Below are 23,930 nucleotides of genomic sequence, written 5' to 3'. Positions count from 1 at the left end.
ACATTTATTGATCAGCTCCCAGAATCACACCAGGAACAGTTTCATGCCATTGTGAACGAAGGACAACTGGTGGCCAAGACAGCACTGCAGTCAGTGCTTGATGCAGCCAAGACAACAGCCCAATCCATCTCCACAGCTGTTACGTGGCGAGCATCATGGTTGCACTTGTCCAGCTTCCCTTTGAGGGCAACAAATTGTTTGCCGAGAAGGCTGACTTGTCCCTCCATACTCTCAAAGATTCCAGGGCTACTCCTCAGTCATTAGGGATTTATATACCTGATAAAAAAGAAAATTTAGTCTTGAACCTCAACATAAATCCCACACAGCACACTTTCCAACTCAGTGCTACTATGAGTCTCAGAGGAAAAAAATCCAGATTTTCAAAATGCAAACCGTCAGACCCTCAGTCTTCCTCTTCACAACCATCCGCCTCAAAACATTAGTTTTAATGCCTTGATTAGGGCGCCGAGAGACCACTCCCCTCAACACCAACTCCAGCTAGCCAACCTGTCGCATCCATTTGGGTATACAATCTATTTTATCTCCCTTCCCCCTCCCGCAACACCCTTTCCCATCCCTCTTCAGAGACCCTTCTCACGAGAGTCTGTTTTTACAAGAAATAGATCACCTTCTCCGCTTAGGAGCCATAGAATGTGTGACTCAGCACCTATGAGGCAAAGGTTTTTACTCTTTTTATTTCCTGATACCAAGAAGGGAGGTTGGAGACCCCATACTGGACCTCCGAGCACTGAACAAATTTGTCAAGGCTCAAAAATTCAAGATGGTCACACTAGCAGTGATTATTCCATCTTTGGAACAGGGAGATTTTGTTCTCGGCCCTCAACCTACAGGATGCCTATTTTCACATATCAATCTTACCTTCTGACGGACAATTCCTCAGATTTACTCTGGACCAGGATCATCACCAGTACAGAGTATTCCCCTTTGGTCGCTCATCGGCTGTGAGAGTATTCTCCAAGGTCCTCTCCGTAGTGGTAAGGGGATCATGATCTACCCCTACCTGGACAATTGTCTCCTCAGAATCCTCTCCTTCGACGAGGCTCTTCAGATCACCCAAACAACTGTGGAGTTGTTCACGGATTTGGCCCTACAGAACAATGTCCAAAAATCGACGTTAGCCCTGGTACAGTGCCTAGAATTTATAAGAGCCAATCTTGACTCATCACAGGCGAGGATGCTCCTTCCACAGCACAGGTTCCACAACTTGTCCACACTCATAGATTCAGTACAAACCAGCCCTCTAATATCAGCCAGACACTGCCTTCAACTTCTGGGGCATATGTCTGCAAGCAGGTCCCTGATAACTCATGCCAGGCTTCACATGAAGTGTCTCCAGATGTGGTTCTGCTCGGTTTACAGGCCGAACAGAAACAGACTAGACAAACCTCTGTCGCTACCCACCAAAGTCAAACACTTCCTGGACTAGTGGAAGGACCCAACAAATGTCTGCACAGGGATCCCCTTCTCAGAAACTTCCCCATCATTACTACTCACCACTGAAGCATCCCTCATAGGGTAGTGCGCACATCTCAACAACCTCACGACACAGGACAAGTGGTCATCCATGGAGATGTCTCTTCACATCAACCTCTTTGAACTCAGAGCGGTCAGATGCGCTCACTTCCTTCCGCTAATCAGAAGTACACATACAGGGTCATAACAGACAACATAGCATGCATGTACTACATTACATAAACAAGAGGGGCACCAGATTACCCTCCCTTTGCACTAAAGCTATGGAACCTGGTGCCTTTCCCACAGTGTCACAATATCAGTGTTGTACCTTCCAGGAGTACAGAACACAACAGCAGACAGTCTCAGCCACAGGTTCCCACATGACCACGAATGGGAGATGAACTCAGAAGTACTACACAACATATTCAGATGGTGGGGGACACAGACCGTAGACTTATTCGTCTGAACAAGAAATGTCCATCCTACTGCTCCAGGGCAGGCCTCGGACAACACTCCTTAGGGGATGCTCTCCTTCTCTCGTGGGATAAGGGCCTTCTATACATCCCTCTATTATTAAAATTCCTGTTAAAAATACACAGAGAGCAAACGTCATACTGATTGCTCCCACCTGGCCGAGACAGCTGTGGTACCCTTACCTGTCACAGCTGGCAAGGTGTTTGCCAACCCCTCTTCAACCCACTCCATACCTCCTCTTGCAGAACGAAAAACACACTCCCCACCCCAACCTGCAGATACTCCGTCTCAACACCTGGCTCCTTCATGGTTTAGCGCATAGAAAGATCCTGCTCTGAGAAGCTACAGAAAGTGTTACTACACAGTAGGAAATCGGCTACTCGTCATATGCACCTGCAAAAGTGGACGGGGTTTCAGATTTGATGTAATTCCAAGCAAATTTCCCCGACATCTGCTACTCTCTAAATGGAAATCAGGACTATCTCTTAGTTCACTGAAAGTACACCTAGAAGCCTTTCATCAACAAATAGAGGGATACCCAGGGTTCTCGCATCCAACTACAAAATGATTCCTCAAGGGTATAGTAAACCTTATTCCCTAACCCAGGCGTCCCACCCTAATATGGGACCTAGAACTTAGACTACTTAAGAGCCTAACTAGGCCGCCCTTTGAACCCATGGCCACTTGTTTGCTCACATACCTGTCAATGAAGACAGCATTCCTGGTGGCAATCGCCTTGGCAAGGAGAATAGGGGAGATATCGGCACTGATGGCTCACCCCCCTTATACAGTGTTCTTTCGAGACCAGGTTACTCTCAGACCGCACCTGAAGTTCATCCCCAAGGTGATTTTGGTTTTTCACATGAATCAACTGATTCACCTCCCAACTTTTTACCCTAAGCCTTACTGGGATAACAGGGAGGCTGTACTACACATGGTTAGAAGGACTCTGGCCTTTTACCTGGACAGGACAAAGACCTTTAGGAAATCTCCTAAACTCTTCCTTTCCATTGCAGACTCATCAAAAGGTACAGCAATATCTGCACAGAGACTCTCAAAATGGGTCTCGAACTGCATTAAACGATGCTATGAGATTTACAAGATCATTCGTCCCTCTGAAATCTGTACCCATTCCACCAGGTCAATTTCCACCTCAGTTTCCTTCCTCAAGAATGTCCCTATTTTGGAAATCTGTAGACCAGCCACCTGAGTGTTTGTACATACCTTGGCAGAACACTATGCAGTTACAGGTGACTCGGCTTCTGATGCCAACTTTGGTGCTGCAGTATTATCATCCATAACAGATGCACCTCCAAAACCCCAGCCCTCCATTGGGATACTGCTCATGAGCCACAGCGGAGCACCCATAGGGATACTACTTGAAGAAGAAGAGGAAGTTACTCATCTTGTGCAGTAACGATGGTTCTTTGAGATGCATATCCTTAGGGGTGTTCCACGACCCACCATCCTCCCCTCTACTTCAGAGTTCTTGTCAGGGACTCTGCAATAGAGAAGAAACTAAGGGGGGTTTGCCCATGCAGCTCTGGTTAGTCCCATGGCAGAGCACAGTGGGGAGTACAGTGCACGTGCGGGCCAAATGGACACTGCTACCAAAGTTCTCTAATCAGCAGCTCAGGGAGACAAGCACAACTACACTGTGGCTCTTTTGGCTAATGTTGAGTTCTAATTTGACTCCTGAACCACTGAGGTCGGAGTACCACTGTCTTAAAAGTAAATGATGCAGGCTATCCTAGATGGGAAAACTCAGGGTCCCTTATTCCCTTGCAAATGTTCCCCAGAAGGAAAAGAAAATCAAGACAGATTGTGCTTCCCTGGTGCTTAGCTTTTTGGAGAAGGGTAGTGAGTGCACAATAATTTAGTTGAAAGAAGCCATCTATTTCCAGGGCCTATGCTAAACTATGTAAAATCTCTAATGAAAAATTGGATAAATATGGCTCTGCCCATAAGTTAGACTTCAAGATATCCTCCTTGGGTTAAAAATAAAAAAAGACCACTGTCTCTGTTGAGGGTGCTGTTGCCCCTAAAGATCAGTGAACAAAAGATTAGAAAGAATTTAGTTAAAGGGGACATGATAGAACTTTGTTGGTGCTGCATGGTGCTTTGTCCTTAGCCTCCACTTCTAAAGCCCTTCCCTAGCCTAGCCTTTGTGGATGTGGTTAACTCATCTATGAGTCTCCAGACGAGAGGACTGCTCTGTTATGAGAAGACACATTTGCAATTAGTTCAAATTGACTGTTACCTGCTATCAAGTGTGCTGTAAGTGTAAAGTTACCTTTGAAGAAGAAAAGCAAGCATTTTTCATTGACTTTTTGCCTAAATCTATTAAATCTTACCAACAGACCCAGCAATGATTGACCTTGAATTGAATAATAGACAAATATTGATTTACTACCCTTAACCAGAGTACCAAGATAAGTGACATCTTGCCTTTTTACTAATAAAAAGGATAGGCACATGTAGATACTTTCTCTGTTAAGTAAATGCACAGGACTCCACAAATCAAAGGTTAAGGTTTTAGTGGCATTTTAATGACCTGCAACAGCTACTTTTCCTCAAAAACTGGTCTTTATATTCTGAACTGTATGTTTCAGGTCAAAGCTCTCCAATTCAGTTATTGTAATATTTATAAGTAATGTTTAGAAATATTTAATTGTTCTAAGTGATTTGCTGAAGACAGAGGTTAAAAGTTAGTATTTTTATTTTTAGTTTGATAGTAATAATTCCAATTACAATGACAGCCGTAACATTGTTACCTTTGCTAACTTATAGTTTTCAGTCCATCTCTACTGCGCAGCAATCCTATTCTTATATGCACTTTATTCTGCGAGATCATTCAAACGCAGGTCACTGGTGTAGTACATCACCTTTAATTCTCATTGGGTTACCGTTAAGAAAGGGGTACCACATTTGCCCCTTAGTATAAGAAACTGTGGAGCAGCCCATTCTCTGCAATGCACATCTGACCTCATTGATTCCCAGCATAAAGGGATTAACACAGGTAACTAGATGCAGTAAAGATTGTTTATGCTTTAACCCCAGAACATTCTGTTTCACTGTTTTGTAATTAGGGAGTTCACACAGCAGGGATTAGTTACAATTAATCCTAGGGGAGTATAGACAGTTAAATATAAATTGGTTTTGATTGGGTCTTTATACTGGCCTACTAAAGAAATGATCTTTTTATATATATCGTAATTGAAAAGAAAAGGATTTGCCACACCCACTATAGAATATGTGTACCCCTAAATCCTCTTTTTCCTTGACTTTGTTTCTCAGACCACCAATTCTCCCTAGTCCTTCTCCTTCAAAATCCATTCCAATCCCACAGCCCTTCCGACCAGCAGATGAAGACCATCGGAATCAATTTGGGCAACGAGACCGCTCGTCTTCAGCACCCAATGTGCACATCAATACAATAGAGCCTGTCAATATTGATGTAAGTATCAATATAAGTTTGATCAATAACAGTGGAGTTGATCAGCTTTCTTAATACATGCCGCTGAGCTCGTAAAACACACAAATGTTATTGTTCTAAATAAATCCTTGTTGATCTGCTTAAATCTTCATAAATCCTAACTAACAAGAGAAGAGTTTTTACCAGTCAGAGCTGGGAAAAAATCAGGCAATCCCTTCACAAATAATATTGAATCTCTCTTGACAACCCTATCCCCACTTCTCCACACAAGCACACTGCCACTAACAATTAGTTTTAAGATCAATTCCTGAACTTGTTATTGCTAGCAACACCCCACAGTGATGATCCTGAAAAGCCAGTAACAACTCTTGTAAGACATCCCAAGTATTGGAAATGTTGTTTTAAATGTTTGCTTTCTTGTATCACTTACAATGGGAATAATGTTTCTGGCATTGGAGGATGTGGTTCTTGCAATAAACTGAATTTGAAATTACCAGATGCTGCTTTGAATCTCAGAAATGGTCTATTGCCCCACATGTATCACCCTTAACATTCTCCTTGAACCTCCAATAATTTTCTACAATATGATTGTCTTGAATTTTTTTGTCTGTATCCTTTCACATTTTGGAGGCTGAATTTTAACATTTATGAAAATGCAGGACAAATACATTGTTTCGAACTAGGCATAATGCTGGCCAGCACTATGCAAACTACTACTAACACCAGTATCTTCCCAGTTTTTCTAACACATACCTGTATCCTAGAGAGACAAGGTGAGTGAAGTAATATCTTTTATTGGACCAACTTCTGTTGATGAAAGAGACAAGCTTTCGAGCTTACACAGAGCTCTTCTTCAGGGCTGGGAAATGTACTCAAGAGTGTCACAGCTAAATACAAGGTGGAACAGATTGTTTAGCATAAGTAGTTAACACACATTTTCAAGGGAACATTCAGTGAAGTGGCCTGTTAACACCTCTCCAGTCATAGGGGGCGAAAGCTGGGGGAGGGGAGGGAGGGAAAGGGGGAGAGATTTAATGGGTTATAGATTGTTGTAATAAGCCATAAATCCAATGTCTCTATTCAGTCCTTGGTTTTTTTAGTTTCTAGCAAACTCATGAATTTAAGCTCCCAGGCTCGTCTTTTGAAGGTGTGCAGGTTTCCTTTGAGGATGATGACTGAGAGGTCAGATATAGAATGATCTTTTTGTGATAACTGTTCACCCACAGATGATATGGTATTTTTGTCTTTTAGCATTTTTCTGTGTGAGTTCATTCGAGAATGTAGTGATTGTCTTATTTCACCTATGTAGTTGATATTGGGGCATTTAGTGCACAGGGTGAGGTATACTACATGTTGTGCTAGGCATATGTGTAGGATCTTGAAAGGTGTGTTGTGGAGGGTGTTGATCATTGTAGCAGTGGAGATATGTCTGCAGACTTTGTATCTGTTCTGGCAGGGTCTGGTGCTGCTTTGAGTTGGTGTGTCCCGGTCTCTAGGGAGCTTGCTTCTGATGATGAGCTTGGAGAGATTGGGGCTATGTTTGAGGCCATAAGACAGGGTTCAGGAAAGATTTCTTTCAGGATGTGGTCTCCATTGAGTATGGGTTTTAACTGTTTAATGATACCCCATATGGGTTCCAATATGGGGTAATAGATGACAACTGGGGATGTACAGTTGGAGGGGGTTTTATTTCTATAGTGAAGCAGGTTCTCTCGGGGTATATGGGTGGCCCATTCCATGACGTGATCTACTTCTCTGGTGGAGTGTCCTTGTTTGGTGAAGGCGGTTTTAAGTGTGTTAAGGTCTATATCCTGGAATTTCTCCTCAAAACGTGTTCTGTGGTATCTGAGTGCCTGGCTGTAGACAACAGATTTCTTGGTGTGTTTGTGGTGGTTACTGGAACTGTGAAAGTAGGTCTGATGATCCGTGGGTTTATGTATATAGTTGTCTGTAGGGTTCCATTGTTGAAGCTAATCGTGGTGTCCAGGAAGTTGATGTTAGTGTGGGAGTGTTCTAGAGAAGGTTTAATGGGTGGGTGGTGGTTGTTAAAGTTGTGGAGTAAGGGAGTTTAGGTCATCTGTCCAGAGGATGAAAATATCATCAGTGTATCCCAGGTATATCATTGGTTTCATGGTGCATTTGTCCAGAAATTCTTCCTCAAGGTGGCCCATGAAGAAATTGGCATATTGGGGAGCTATCCCAGTATCCATGGTTGTTCCCATGATTTGGACAAAGTGTTGTTGAATGTAAAATTGTTATGGGTGAGGATAAAATAGATGAGTTTGGCGATGTGATTGGGGTACTAAAGCCTGAATCCTGGTTTTTAGTACCATTACCTGTCTGTTAGCCTGCCCTCTGAAAATCACTGAGTTGTCAGTTGAGTTGTTTTGATTTAGCAGCAAAGCTACCGAAACATAAAGATGAACAAAGTCCTTGAACATGTGATCTAAGTAAGAGCAAAAGGTTAGTACATTAACCTACTGGGTCACCAGGCCACCAGATTCAAACACTTAAGGCTCATTGATGAAAAGTGATGCGTGAAGGGAATTTGCATAACTTTTCTCTGTTCAAAAATTTACATAACTTTTCTCTGTTCAAAAATTTACTACTACTTGTAAAATTGCTCAGTTATTGTGTTATGGTCCCTGGATATTTTGTAGCAAATGCAATCAATGCATACTACATTGCAACCTAAAAGAACCTGATAAAATTAATCAACATCTTTGAAAGGAACTTGAGAGCATTTGGTATAGAAATCAGGTACCTTGTTACAGGAAAAGCTTAAGGAAACTTTTGTGAATCAGTATCATCCACTTAAGAAATTGGTGTCCCAGCTTCTGATGTGACATTCAAGAGCATTTTATGTCTCTCACAACATAACTGGAAAAATGATTCCTGATTTGGTTCAATTTTTCCCCTTTCATGTTGACTAATTGCAGGCCTAAATCAATACCTACAGGTATGCATCTGTTTTAACTAGCCTATACTTCAGGTTAGTGTTGGGTTACACTATTTGAAATTAAATGATTTCTTAAAGTTTCATACATTATTATAGATTTTGTGTGCTACTGTAATTATTAGATTGTAAGCTCTTCAGGGCAGAGGCTGGCTTTTACTCTTTGGACAATTCTTAGTGTGATGGAGCTTCAATCCTGATGGGGCCTTTTAGGCAATACAGTGATACAAATAATAATATATGAACCAGATACATACACTTGTGCTTTTGTTTGTAGGACTTGATTAGAGACCAGGGGTTACGAGGAGAGGGAGGTAAGTAGTCTTAGAACTATCTTCTCTTACTAAATGTAATTACATGATTGCCTTAGTCCCTCCCCTTTGTACTACTTCATTCCTCCAAACACAGACACAGAGAGAAATGTGAAGAGAGCAATGAAATGTATTTACATTTGTTTGTCCATGATCTTTAGCATCTGTCTGATCAGGGTTTCAGTCATTCTAGGAGTGGGGGAGAGGGAAGGAGGAAAGGCTGTGAAATGGTAGCCAGTGTTTTTTAATTTTAAAATAATTGTATTTCTAAAGGGGAATCCCCTCTGTTCCTGATGGAGCCTTGAGGATTCTCCCCAACATATACTTAACCTCCAATCCCATTCTCAAAGCCCTTTATGCCAGCCAGGACCCTTCCACCTAAGGAGTCATCAGGGACTTCCTTTGAAGTCTGTCAACATGTTTTGTGAACCTGGCCATATAAACTGCTGTGTCTTGTAAATGGCATTAGATACTTGAGCTCCTTCTTCCCCTCTCCCCAGCTGAAGCTGCTGCTTTGCTGTACTGCATGCCTTTGTTAACCTGGGAAACAAGTAATTATGACTATTAAAGCCTGATCTCTTGTATGCCTTTCAACAGCACTGTTGTAGACAGCCTTAACTCTTAGCTAAGGCAAAATTAGTGAAAAAAGACAGAATTACCATTTTTCTTCACGTGTCACACATGAGCCCACAATCACTACTGTGAAGTCTGCTTTCCCTAGGAAGAACCCTAAGCACTGGCTGTCAAGGTCTTGTGAAAATGTCTCCTTTGCTGTACTTAGTCACTTGAGATGACATAGCTGACTCTTAATAAAGAGGAGATGTATGTGACCACTCACCCTGCTCCAAATAATGAACAGGCCTGATATTTCCTATTAACTATGACTTGCTTCACCCCTCAGCAAAGTCTTGAGTTAGCCTGATCTCTCTAGCTCAGTGGCTAGGGTCTTATACCTTAAGCTACAGCTGACTTTGGTTTTGCCATCTGTATCTGTTAACTAGTAAGGTGGTAGCTGGCTACTGCTTTGTGTTTTCAGGAGCTATGATTCCTTATACTGGCTCTAGTACCACCCCTTTTTCCCCCCTCCTTAAATCCATGAACCTACTTATAAAGAATTTGCCAATTTTAACTATCTTGTATGTCTTGGTAGCTGTGGCTTTCAACAAGTTTTGCCCATTATGTCCAGCATTTAAATGTCATACTATCATGTCAGTTTTAACTTTGGTCATAAGTTGTCTGCTTGGCATCTGAGAACAATTGGCTATTCCCATTCTTGAAAGCATGTTTTTAATAATTGGAGATGTTTTTTTCCCTTCAAAATCCAGAAGCAATCTATGAATAGGAGTCAAAGCCTCCTAGTTATTTCCCATGACTTCTTTCATTTCTTCTGTGTGTCTGTCTTCCTGTCTCTGCCTGCCCGTCTCTTTCTCTCTAACAGCCCCTTTGAACCAGCTGATGCGCTGTCTTCGGAAATACCAATCCCGGACTCCCAGTCCCCTCCTACATTCTGTCCCCAGTGAAATAGTGTTTGATTTTGAGCCTGGCCCAGTGTTCAGAGGTAGTTGGGCTCTTCTTTCTCGTTTTCACCCCAAACAAAATAAGTAACACTACAGATGCTGTTTGTGCCTCACCCTCACACCGTGTGTATGTAAGTGTGTGAGTTTACCAAAACACCTCAATTTTTTGCTTGGCCTGGCTGGAATGCTTTGAATGTGCTTTTCACACATATTCACGTCCACCTTTATACATATGCAACTATTGTATGTTAAATCTGACTTAAAGGTTCTAAAGCAAGGAATTTCAGAGTTAAGGTTTCCATACTGTCCCTAATATAGCTTGCTTATTGCAGGGATCTCAGATTGCAGTGGAATGAGGCCAAGGACATAGTGACATCCTTAACTTTGAATTTCCTTGACTGTCAATTTAATGTTCTAAGAGTTTTCTATATTTAACATTCTCTGTTTTTTAAAAGTACTGTAAGAAATAAAATGCAAATTGCAAACATTTCCCTTGATATTTTGTTAGGTCTTAGGCTTTTGGAGATCACGTAAGTGTCAACTTGCTATGATTCATATGTTTTCAGAGAGTTGCACTGACATCAAGTTGGGGATCTAGATAAGTTGGATCAGATCAGACACTAGTGCAGTTATTGCAGTTCTCTGCATAGTCCCAGTAAAGTAAATACTTGTTTGTGTACTAAAATTACTAAACAAGATCATCATTTTGATTTCTTATCAGGCCTAAGGATCTCTCAGGCATGAGGCCGTCAATAGATCTGTTGTTGTTTTGTACAAAATCCCAGAGTACTCAGTAGGATTTCATATACTAAAGATACCAAGTATTAAACAATAGCCTAGAATATTAGTGTGTGTGTGTGTATATATAGATAGATAGATAGATAGTAATGGATAGTCCAGTGCATACTGTATATGTTTTTCAAATACTACTATCCTGGCTGTTTCAAAGATTTTTGTTTCAGGATACTAAGAGCAATTCACTTTATGGACTAAACTCTTGGAAAATTGTTCCAATGATCTTTTTGAAGAGAGGCATTTGCTGTTCAGTTTTCATCTAACAGACATGACTAAACAAATCAGAATTAATTAAATATAGTGCATAAAATATATCTTCAGATTGCAGGCTGATGGCTTGCTGTACAAGTTTCAGTCCAACAGAAGCCGAAGTAGTCAAACTATAATTACTGGAAAAACAAGGCTTCTAGGTTACTTACAAATAGATTAACTAAAGCAGTTCTAACTTTGTGCTGTAATCATATTCTCATGGAAGGCTGAGTATTGTGTTGCTATTTTTGTATCTTGTGTTTAAAGTTGAGTACAAGACCTACCTCTAAGGAAAAAACCATTCTTGTTGAACTTTGACATTACAGCTAAAATCTATAATCTAATAAGGTTGTAGGAAAATTGCATCTGTCCTTTAAATGTCAGACAGTTAAGTTGAAATGTTTGTAATTCAGAAACATGGTAAAATTAACACAAAAAGCCTAGCTACTACGATATTAGTATAAAAAGGAGGAAATACTAAGGTGTTAGATTTTAAAAATAAAACCCCACCCTTACAAAATCAGTGGTTTCCAACTATTGGTACAAGTCTGCTTAGGTAAGACATCTGGCACATTTATCAGTACTAGTGCTTCACACCTTTATGATAATATTCTAGCTACTCCTTCCTAACCTTTATGATGAGTTTTCGTGATGGCCTGCGTATCCCTTTTGTCTGCCTCCCCTTTTCAACGCTGGGTTTTGGAGCAATGGGATCAAACCTAATTGAAAGGGCAGTAGCAGCCGTGGTCTCAGTCTGGCAGGCTGGTATATCCTGAAAAGTAGGAACCATTGAGCTCTAGTGCAGCAGTTATTAATTGGGATTTTAATACTGCTTCAGTAGAAGTCTCCTTTCTAACAAGAATGGAGCTGCTGCATGAATTAGAGGAAGGAAAAATAAGTGGCTTGTACCAATTCCTCAAGCACCACTGCAATAGAAAACATCTGTGAAATACTGGAGGTCTTGCATGGTGACATGTAATGATTAGCAGAGCAGCACAAACTTAACTAAAAAGTGGCCCTGCTTTATGTCCCTCGTGTTGGGAGTGTCAGTTTAACCTCGCTACTAATAATTATAGGCTATTTTAGAAAGCAGTATCTAGTTTGAAGTGTTCTGTATAAACAGGCATTGAAGCTCTGAAATGCAATCCCTGTTATTAGTGACATTTTTCTGTGTAGCTTTGTTTACATACACTGTATGCTAGGCAGATGGACTGCTCTTTTTGTATTTAATGGAATAAAACTCAAGCAGCTAACTAAAGTACTTGTTCTTTTGAATCCGCAGTGCACTCTAGTATGCTACTTTGAAATAATTGCTCTCTGCTAGCAGCTAGCTTTGAAACAGCCAAATGTTTTTGAGATGGCACTTGAGGACTCAACTGGAAAACATCCCTAGTTTTTATAGTCAATCCATTTTAATCCCAATTTGTTGCATCCCTGCAATTGTCAGGGCCCTAAAAAGTTGGCAACAGCAAGTCTGGGAAGCTGGCTCTGTTAACTAAAGTATTACATTTTTATTTTTGTTATCAAAGAAACTGGATATATCAAAAATAATGTGTAGTGGTGTTTTTGTTGTTCAAAGAGACTCTCCTTTTAATAAATCAGTAACAAGGCATTGAAGACTCTTGGGCATACAGGGATGTTTGCTGTAGATTAAATTTTGGTCTTTCCTGCTTTCTGAGTAAGACTTCAGTACTAATCAGATATTAATACAGTATTCCTAAGTGCACGTTTCCGTACTCTTAACATTTACATTTGTGTTTGGAGATATTGCATCTTAAACACAATTCCTTCACTTAATATTTTTTACAATAAATTAATATATATACTCTCTTTATAAAAAAAAATTTACATGAAAGTTCTTCCATTTATCTAATCTCCAATTTAGGTTCAACCACCGGTTTGTCTGCCACCCCACCTGCCTCCTTGCCTGGGTCCCTTACCAGTGTGAAAGCTTTACAGAAGTCCCCCGGACCACAACGAGAGAGGAAGTCATCCTCATCCTCAGAAGACAGGAATAGAATGGTAAGGGGCAGATCAACTATGTATTACTGCTTTTGTATTAGGCATCCTTATTCCTTTATCAAAGCCATCTAGAATTATTCTGGAGTTACTGATATTTGCTATCATATACGTTACGCCAATAAATAAGATAACAGGACAACATTAGGCTACTTGGACAGATGTATGAATCAGTTGTAAATCACTGAGTATATACAGGTTTTCTAGGTGGCATCCAAAAGATTCTATATACTTCATAGTGTGGTGCTGATCTCCCTAAGAGAAAAACTTTTAAAATGTTCTTACATCTCACACATTTTAGCTTCCTGATTCTACATTTAGCCTAATCCCCTGAAAGTTACTGGGTTTTAAAAATTCACAATTTAACCATTATTTGTCTTTCAAATTCCAACCTAGTCATGAGTTTTTTGGTTTATTAATATCATCTCAATTTTACTAGTGACAACTACCAAAAATCTGACTCAGTGATGAATGCCTCCATGATAGGAAATTATTTAGTGCATCTCTGTGCCAGAGTATAGAGGTACAGTATGTGCTCATCTTCAAAAAAAATCACAAACACTTAAGAGTAAAGATTAAATTATAAATAAAATATTACTAAGTACTTACTCTGGAAATCAAATGAAAATAAATTTTGCCTAATGATAAATGACCTATTAAGGCTTCAGGTTTAGAAAGATACCCAAGTAGCCTTTAGCTGGGAAAAAACCTGTTTTAATGAAGATTACTACAGTTGCATTTCTTTTCAAAGAAAACCCTTGGTCGACGGGACTCAAGTGATGATTGGGAGATACCAGATGGGCAGATTACAGTCGGACAAAGGATAGGATCTGGATCATTTGGAACAGTCTACAAGGGAAAATGGCATGGTATGTAATCATTGTGGTAAAGTACTGTTACCAAGCTTCATAGAGGAAGTTGTCTGGGTGTCTTTTTATTTAATTTTTCATTTAAACAAAGCAGTAGATCAAATGTGTGATATTGGAACTTCAACAAGTTAAGAAACAGATATCTTGCTAATTTTAGCGAGTAAAGTAATTATCACACTAAAGATGAATCCTAATTACTCATGAGCCTGAGGTGTCTATCTCTTATTGAATAAAGATTTCCAAAAGTATGTGTATGTGTGTTATGATCTATGTTGCATTTCCTCATTGAGTGATCTGTGTATACTATATACATCTTAATTTTGTTTATTAAATGGCTATTTTTAAGGTGACGTGGCAGTGAAAATGTTGAATGTTACAGCACCCACGCCTCAGCAATTACAGGCCTTCAAGAATGAAGTAGGCGTGCTCAGGTAAGACTGTGTAAATTATCTTTTTGATGACACTAGATAATCAATATGCATTTACATAGCTTCAGGAGTTATAACTCTTGGGTATTCTATTCAGAACACTGCACTTTATTCCCTTTATCATAATATTCAGAAGCAGAAATAATTAGCATTTTTCAGAAATATTTTGGACCTATTCCTAGTTTTTCCTTTCTAAAGATAAATTTGAACAGTGAGCAATTCTTGACCTGGCATCAGAAGTGTTTAAATCCTTCCATATAGTGAAAGAAGTTTAGAATACTGCACACACCCAGGCTGTGATATTTCCTTGATGAAACCTGCATTTGTATATTAGTACATCTAAAGGCAGTCACATCATCTGGATTGTGAAATTTCCATTAGTGCTTTCATTGATTTCCAGTGAAAATTTTCTTCTACAGGAAAACCCGACATGTGAATATCCTTCTTTTCATGGGTTATTCAACAAAGCCACAGTTGGCTATTGTTACACAGTGGTGCGAGGGTTCCAGTTTGTATCACCATTTGCATATCATTGAGACCAAATTTGAGATGATCAAACTCATTGATATTGCACGACAGACTGCACAAGGCATGGAGTAAGTATTGCATCACTTGTTTGCAAATGAACTTCGAGATAATATTGAATTCTTCTTTTTCTTTTGCTCTGCACTTGAAGTGCAAAATGAAGTTAATATCTATGTGCCACGGCCAGAGTCCTATCCTGATATATCACATCATTTTATGACAGTACTGAGTTATTGCTGCTGAAGAAAAGAGTAAAATAGGCCTTCTACTGTACTACTGTTAGAAGCATGGAGATATATTACTCAACAAGGAATATTGTTCCAAGAAGTAATATTTCAGCAGGAAATAAAGGTACTTAACAAAAATTAAAGGTAATTAGATAAACTTTAGTATGTCTAACTTTAGTCTAGTCAGTCTGTTTATCAAAGCCCCTGTAGTTCTCATGTTAAGAAGAGTGAAACAGTAAATTTGCAGAAATCTGAAAATCTGTATCCAGAGTATTTGATTAAAAACCAAATCCTGCAAATCCTTTAGCTATTGCCAACACTTCTATTACAGTGGATGATCAATTCTAATATAAAACATAGAGTTTCAAGACTGAAGGAAGAATATTTATCAAAAAGATGGGATGCCAAGGTTTAATTATGAGCTCTGAGATATAGTGTTAGGTTTAAAGCAAAGGACCAAATCAGTAGTCATCATGATCTTTAACCTGAGGCTTATTAACACTGAGATTTTACCTAAAAATCCTAAAATAGCAATAAAACAATAACTTTAGGGCTGTAATCTGTTGATTACTCTGATAATTCATATGTGTGCTGTTGTTTGTAGTTTAGAATACAATCATATTTCATACATTCAGTGAAACACTTGTGTTGATTTATGTACAACAGTTGTAAATATGGGATCTGCATTTGGCATTTTGCAATCTCTACTTGCCTTCTAGTAATTTATACAGTTTTACACATTGTAGGATCCCCATCCCCAGGCATCTAGCACCTTACAATAAAAAATAAAATAGAAATAAAATAATCACTCCGAATGCGCAATGAAACAGAACTCTGCAATATACCAGAGAAGGCAGATTACCTCATCAGCATTCAGGATCAGTTTCTTTACTGTTAACTTAAACATGTCAACCTCCAATTCTGATACAGATATTTGAGTTTCTAATTTAAATACTAGAATTCAGTATTTGAATAATACAGCTATTCATATCAACCTTAAAGAGCTCAGGTGATCCTGCAAGGACTGTGTGAGTAATCCTAACTCACATGGGTTGTCCCACTGAAGTCAATAGGACAATTTGTGTAAATAAGTGTTTATTGGACCCATATTCTGTACTTCAACAAATTAAAATACTAGTAAGGTCAAGATTCGCCCTCTGAAAAATTATCAAAGTGACTAAAGTTAATAATAGTTCCAGTAGATAAGATGCTATGCTGAATACAGTGGTATTTTCAGTCAAGACTTGGTGTCTGGGGATCACCATAAAGAAGGCTGGAAGGTGGAGCTGTTCAACACAGAAGGTCATTTCAAAAGCTTTGGTTGAAATTCCTCGATGCTGGCTTCGAATGTTGAGTTAAACACAAATAAAAAACAAGGTTTCTGCAGCACAGCTGGTTATGTTATTCTTCAGCAATGCCAGATTTGACACTAGAAATCTAATTCTTTCTGCAAAACTGCTCCTGGTTTGATAGGACTATCAAGGGTAACTGAAGATTTACTACTTTGACTCTGTGCATTTTTAATATGTAAACTGTTTGTTGCTTCACTAGAATAGAGAGTGTACGTTGAACTGTTGATGAATGAAACATCCTTTAGCCCATCCATCCCAAAACATTCTTTGTTTCTTTTCAGTTACTTGCACGCCAAGTCAATCATCCACAGAGACCTCAAGAGTAATAGTATCCTTTCCTAAAGATGTGACCTTGGAACATGACATGAAGCCTCTTTCTTGTGCCAGAAATGAACTTCCCAAAGTGAAAAACAGCTCACAAGTGATTCTTTTCAGAAATGTTAGAGGAGAGTTGACATTTGGGCGGGAATGGGGTAATAGTACCAAGAGCAGAAAAGAAATACTCATTGTGCTTTATAATACGTTCACAAAGGGAAAGCAAGTTTTGTTGAAGTATCAGCATTCACTTCAGATAACCATTCATCTTGTGAACATGGAAGGATCCTGACAACTCACTCACAGACTTCCACTATATCTGCTGTTTCCAGCAGCCCTTTAAGGATTTGACATTGTAATGTGATCATCTGGTCCATAGTCTGCTTAGTACTAATCTAACCATTATAGCTATCTTTAGAGCAGGGGTTCCCAAACTTGGTTCGCAGCTTGTTCAGGGTAAGCCCCTGGCGGGCTGTGAGATGCTTTGTTTACCTGAGCATCCGCAGGTATGGCCACTCGCAGCTCCCAGTGGCCATGGTTCGCCGTTCCCGGCCAATGGGAGCTGCTTTAGAGGATAGGACTTCACAGGTGCTGGCTATTTGGAATCTAGGCCTATGCGAGAACTGATCACTTGAAAATTATACTTTGTATGGATGCTACAAACTGGTACACCTAACACTGCAGGCAGAGGGTCATGTAATGTGTTCATGCTTGATAGGAATCTGTAGGGTCAGTGCTTCTTTTCCTTTACATTTCCTCCATAGATATATTCCTTCATGAAGACCTTACTGTAAAAATAGGTGATTTTGGTCTAGCCACAGTGAAATCACGATGGAGTGGATCCCATCAGTTTGAACAATTGTCTGGGTCCATTCTATGGATGGTAAGTAAAGGGGAATGGTGTAGTCCTTTCAAATTATTTGGCTGTAGATGGCCTTTGAAACATCAGCTCCTATTCTTTCAAAAGGTTTTCATTTTGACCAAAGGTCTCCAAACACCACCCCTCAAGCACGCAGACGTATAGAATCTGACTTAAGCTGACATGGTCAAGATCAACTAAATTAATACTTGTAATTCTTCTTTAAAAATATTTTCAAAAAATCAGCAAAATCTGAAATGTTCTCACGTTTGTTTAAAAATAATTTGCTTTTAAGTTTGATATATTCAAGTGTAGCTGATATGAAGAAACTATCATAAAGATTATCCAGATTGATTACCTCTTCAGAAGAAACTTATTTAGTTTTGTTTAGCCCAGCTTTACCCTCCATCCACACCTTAAAACTTTGATGGCGGTCAGGGTTGTTTTAGCACTGTTGTAATTCCAGTTTCAGAATTGCTTCTGAGTCTGTAAAGTGTCAGTTGGCCTGTCATAGTGCAGTAATGAACTCACTCAGTTTGATAGCCAATGGATTTAGAAATTCATGTTCAGATCCACCATATTAATGCTGTAGCCCCAGCAGTTCTGGACAGAGCCATCCCTTGGATATGGCGAATCAGGGCAACAGCTCCAGGCCCCATGCTTCAGTGTGCGTGTCATGCAGGGGGGCGCTAGGCCGGCCCCGGGGGGGGGGGAGGGTTAGGGGTGCCTGGGGGGCCAGGGCAGCCCAGGGGGGTGGGATTACAGGTTCAGGGGACCAGGTTGGCCTGGGAGTCTAGCGGGGGCCTGGTGCCGGCAGCGGGGGTCGGGCCTGTACTCACTGGCGGGAAGCACGCGTTGCATTTCTTTTTCTTGCTCGCCCACTGCTGCACTGGCCTTCAGTGTCCTAGCGCCGCCAGAACACGCCAGGGCCAGGCTGACCCCATCCATTGCCCTTCCGCCCCAGACCCCTCTCTTTTCTGGGAGCCCCTAGCACAAGGGGGCCCCCTGGCCCCTAGCACAGGTGCCACCATGTGACTCTCCATCTTCCCTCACCCCCCAAGCACTGGTGTCTGTTCCCCACACCAGATTTCACCTGTATGTAAAATATTAAGAGGGGCCTATACTGGCTGATTTGTCCTGAGTCCCGCACCCACCTTAGGGACGGCCCTGGTTCTAGAGCATCTGTTTTCAGCAGTGGACCTGAACAAATCCAAGTACATGTTTCCAAAGTTACAAGATTTTAACAAATACCTCTGGTACAGCAACTAACTGAGAGAAATTGGGTAATCAGTACGGAGGAGAGAGAGAGAGCATGGAAGCCTATGTGTTTTCCTATTGAGCAGTTGGAGCCTAAAACGGAAAGACTGCATTTGCATGGCACCTCACTTGCTGTTGTTTCACTGCTTGTTTGTTCTTTTTTTAAAGCAAAAGTTTCATATTTGGTGTGTGAGATGGCAGCCTGAGGTGGTAAAATGCAGAATAATCCTCTTTCCTTTTACAGGCACCAGAAGTAATCAGGATGCAAGATAAAAACCCTTATAGCTTTCAATCAGATGTATATGCATTTGGGATTGTTCTTTATGAGCTGATGACTGGGCAGTTACCATACTCGAACATCAACAACAGGGACCAGGTAAAGAGAGCATGGGTTTGGGGAGGTTTTGATTGCACTGCCTCACTAGTCTGTTGTAGGTGTTAACTGCAATGTAGAATAATTTAGGCATGTGAAATGAACAAGCTAATGTTTTTCAGCTGTCCCTTCTCAGTGTAGACTCATTTTGACCACCTAGCATCATTCTCACACTTCTTTTAATTCTTTTCTGTTTTTCTTACTGCAAGTTTCAAATTCTGAAAACTGTGTGGCAGGAATCTGCTTAAAGAGAGAACTTGTTATTTATGGTAATCTAATTTCGTTTTAATGATCTGCAAAAAGCAGGTGATCTTCCGTATATTCACATTTATCCACCTTCCTCCTTCCTGATTACTTCAAATTAACATAGGCTTGAGAAATGTTCAGGAAAAGAACTGAGGAGGCCAACAGATTGTGTCCTGTATTCAGCTCATACATTGAAAAGTGCATACATTAGTTAATTGAAATTCAGGATTTCAAGCAGCTCCCAAGGTCAGCTTAGTGAAACACATGGCTTTCCAAAGTGTGCATATCCTGGAAGAAGATTACTTAATTGTGACCAACTAATCAGTAAGTCACGCAGTGTTGAGGGAACATAATATGCCTCCATGTAACAATGTTCAGAGACCTTACTTGTTTCATAATTTTTCAGTTTAATGTGGACATTGGATGTGTGTGTATGTGTCATGGCCTTTAGTGAAAACTGTCTAAGGTCTGGGTGATACCATTTGTTACATTCTTTGTGTCTCCATACCTGTTCTTGTAGTGTCAATATTGAGAAATGCAGCCATAGCAATGTTCATCCACAGAACTTAATTGTATATGGCTGTGTGACAGGGTGCTATCAGCAGCACCCTGATCACTGACATTGCTGCAGCCTGGAGAAGGCTGAAGGCAATTACACACTTTCTGATGAGGGACTGTGAGCATCTGGGTGACAATCACTGGGTTAACAAGGTAATTGGGGAGAATATAAGGGGAGGAAACAGTCTGCAAGGGGCAGCCTGAGAGGGGCTCAGAGGGTGACCCTGGGCTGGGGAGTGAGGGCTGCAGGGAAGCCTACCCTTGCTATAAGCCTGCATTGCATGCTGTTGTTATGTAAGAGGGGAATGAATACACACTTTGGTGAAAGATAAACAGCCTGGTGTGTGTTTGTGACTGAGAAATCAACTGAACGGGCCAGGCAGTGAGGTTCACCAGATAGTGACAGAGGCGCCCTGTGACAGGCTGCTTCCATATATGTCAGAATGCTTCACAATTCATCAGATCTTGAGTGACTCATTCGCTTTCTTGTTTCTGCATTTTACATCTTTTAAAGGAGGGGAAAATGCCGACATTCCCAGCCAGCAGGCTGTTACCACTTACAAGTTGTACTTGGCCCTGTTTCATTTTAATTTTTTGACAGCTCTGACTCATGAATCAGTTTTGTCTGCCTGGTGATAGATGACATGGATGCTGACTGTTGTTTTCTGAAACAAATTTTAAACCACAGGTGCAGCTGATGTGTAAAATGCAGTGAAATGCCTTGAGTTTATCTTCCTCGGTCCATTGACTGAAAAGGATGTAAACAGGGCGCTGTATGTTTTGACAGTTTTAGGCCACGAAGAAAACAAACAGTTTAGCTATGACATGAAAAGTTAAGTCCAAGTTTGACAGTGGGCAAAATCTATGTCACTCCTTATTGGCTCTGTGATGTAATTGAACTCTGGCATGCCTGTTTATAGATTATGCAGGCCTTAGATTAGGACTACTGTTCTTGTGATGTTCCCCTACTCGTAAAGATTTTTAAAAAAAAATAAAGTCCTCAATGTTAATTAAACCCGTAATATTGAAATCAGCAAACAAAAACAAATTATCAATAATTTCAGTGTTAAATATTTACTGTAGTCTAAAGAATGCTGTCTCCTGGATGGCAAAAAGTCTGCCTCTTTGGAGCAGAAGCAAGGGGTAGACTAGACAAGTTTTTACATTGGATACTTAGTTGGTGCTTGTGAGTTTCCAAAGATGTTGTGTGGGAGCTTCAGGCTATCTCCTAAAGGGAGGGCAGAAGCTCTTTGGGTCCAAAGTTTAAAGAAGGAGCAGTAGAATATGTTAACTTAAGCAGCCTCCATATGTAACTTGCTTTGCCTCCCATACAAGACATAAAATAATTACATTTCTTTAAATGTGAAGTCACAACACGCCTGCTGGATCCATCTGGGTAGTTATTCAGCAAAGGTCGTGTTTGTCTGTTACAGCATGAATAGATCTTTGACTAGTTTGAAGAGGTTTTTAGTATCAATGGAATGTTCAAGCTCCATTATATTTGACCTTTGCTTTACATAATAGTGTCTGCTTCATATTTCTAAAAGAAGATGCACCAGAATTCACTTTGCCTTCCCACTAGATATTTATTGAGTTGGAGTTGTGTGCTTCAGTTTTAGTCCTTTCTGGAATGCAGGCCTTCCCTGTTCAATAAATTGGTATTGAAAATGCAAGATCTATTTCCAAACAAAGCAGACCTATAGCACTCTGGCTCAGTAGAAGAGAGGCAATCTCTCCTTTCCCAATATGTTAAGAAAAAGTAGTCAGAAGAGAATCAGGAGAATTTCTGATGGAAAAGTATGGTGCCATATGTTTCTTTAATTGTCCTAAGGTGTGAATTTGCCACTGACTTCTGGATAAAATAGCGCAAAATCATTAAATGGCACACAATATTTATCCTTTAGTCCTGCAACAGAGCCATTTAGTCTTTTTATTATAACCTCTTTCGGTGTTCAAGAATTGTTCCTTATATACATTCCTGCAAATAGTATTGTCTACTAGCATTTATGGTTTCCCCCTTAGTTCCTTTTTAAAAGGGGAATGGAAAAAAGAGCATAACTCCTTTTCTACTGAAATGATTTATGAAGTATATCAGCAAAGTCATTCGTCTCAAATGATGTGGAATGTACTATGCCAGATACTTCTACATATGTGCAGAGAACTACTGCTGGAATATTGACAGTTAAATATGTGTAATTCTTTCCAATTTGTTACATGGTTTTGTTTTATGAATTTTCCCTTTCCCTTTTTCTTTAAAAAGATCATTTTTATGGTGGGACGAGGATACCTGTCTCCAGATCTCAGTAAAGTGCGAAGTAACTGTCCAAAAGCCATGAAGAGGCTAATGGCAGAGTGCTTGAAGAAGAAAAGAGATGAGCGACCCCTCTTTCCACAGGTAAAAAATGTTCCCATTTTGGATTGAGGTGGCAGGTAAAAAGTAGTCTGATGGTTCTCATCTATTATTGGGCTCAGGACCCATTTGTAAACTTAGATGGCCTGCCGTGACCCAGTAAATAGCATTGGTGCTAAAAACATCTGGCTTATGAAATATTTCTTACCCACAATATATTACTCCTGGAGGAATTCTGCGCCATTGCGCATGTGCATATTTCATGTGCCGTGCATATTTTTTGTGTGTGCAGAAAATAGCTTCTGCTGAAAAGTTGCTGCAGTTCCGCCTTCTGCTCACCAGAGGGCTCTGTGGCGCTAGAACACAGCAGCTGCTCCTGGTAAGCTCTAGCTATAATAGGGAAGAGAAAGAGCCTGCAATGCCTTCTTCACAGCGCCTGTCAGGCCAGGTCAGGAGATATGGGATGACAGACAGTGTGGGGTTGCTGGGGGGGTCACAGACAAGTGCTCGTGGGGGAGGACAGACTGGGGAAGAGGCTGAATGGGAGTGAAGGTGCAGGGCCATAAGAGGAAGGGAGGTGCAGGGCCACAGGGGGCGCAGGGACACATGGAGATGGGGGGAGGGGGCTGGCTGAACTGGTGCAAGGACATATGGGCAGAAGGGGAAGGGGTGCAGAGCTACAGGGGGAAGGGGGATGGCTGAGTGGGGGCACAGAGACACATTGGGACAGGAGCAGATGTGCCTGACTGTATGGGAGAGGCTAGGGCAGGGGTTGGCAACTTGTGGCTACGGAGCCACATGAGGTTCTTTGGCTGCCCCCTTGCGGGCAGCCGTTTTTTGAGGGGATGCGAGGTGCAGGCTCTGGCCGGAAGGCACTTACCACAGGCAGCTCCCGGCTGGCAGTGCAGCAGGGTTCAGCAGGCAACCTGCCTGCCTCTCCTGGCCCCACGCCGCTCCCGAAAGTGGCTGGCTGCTGGCACGTCTCTGCGTGCCCCTTGTGGGGAGGGGGCAGCGGGTCTCTGTGTGCTGCCCGCAAGCACCACCCCTGCAACTCCCATTGGCTGGTTCCTGGCCAATGGGAGCTGTGAGTACGGTGCTGGGGGTGGGGGCAGCACGCAGAGCCGCCTCCCCCCTGCCAGGGGCACGCAGAGATGTGCCAGCAGCCAGCCGCTTCTGGGAGTGTTGAGGGGCCAGGGCAGGCAGGCAGCCTGCTGAGCGCTGCTGCGCTGTAGGCTGGGAGCGGCCTGTGGTAAGCGCCACCCAGCCAGAGCCTGCACCTCACACCCCTCCCGCACCCCAACCCCCTGCCCCAGGTCAGAACCCCCTCCTGCACCCAAA

At 41.2% G+C, this 23,930-nt stretch overlaps 1 protein-coding gene across 1 annotated transcript in view; it reads left to right on the top strand.

The window, feature by feature from the left end:
- BRAF (B-Raf proto-oncogene, serine/threonine kinase) overlaps positions 1 to 23,930 on the top strand; it is a 121,990-nt gene that overhangs the window by 85,528 nt on the left and 12,532 nt on the right. Inside the window, exons 8-17 of the mRNA XM_026657578.2 lie at positions 5,248 to 5,407; positions 8,620 to 8,656; positions 13,100 to 13,236; positions 13,985 to 14,102; positions 14,449 to 14,533; positions 14,950 to 15,126; positions 16,916 to 16,962; positions 17,714 to 17,832; positions 19,310 to 19,441; positions 22,503 to 22,637. Of these exons, the coding sequence (XP_026513363.1) occupies positions 5,248 to 5,407; positions 8,620 to 8,656; positions 13,100 to 13,236; positions 13,985 to 14,102; positions 14,449 to 14,533; positions 14,950 to 15,126; positions 16,916 to 16,962; positions 17,714 to 17,832; positions 19,310 to 19,441; positions 22,503 to 22,637 (1,147 nt within the window). The remainder of the gene's footprint in view (positions 1 to 5,247; positions 5,408 to 8,619; positions 8,657 to 13,099; positions 13,237 to 13,984; positions 14,103 to 14,448; positions 14,534 to 14,949; positions 15,127 to 16,915; positions 16,963 to 17,713; positions 17,833 to 19,309; positions 19,442 to 22,502; positions 22,638 to 23,930) is intronic.

The sequence above is a fragment of the Terrapene carolina genome, unplaced genomic scaffold (genome assembly GCF_002925995.2).
Source record: "Terrapene carolina triunguis isolate 2854851 unplaced genomic scaffold, T_m_triunguis-2.0 Scaffold247, whole genome shotgun sequence".
NCBI classification, from domain to species: domain Eukaryota; kingdom Metazoa; phylum Chordata; order Testudines; family Emydidae; genus Terrapene; species Terrapene triunguis.
Note: the sequence above shows the minus strand (reverse complement) of the source record. Positions and strands in the feature narration are given on the sequence as shown.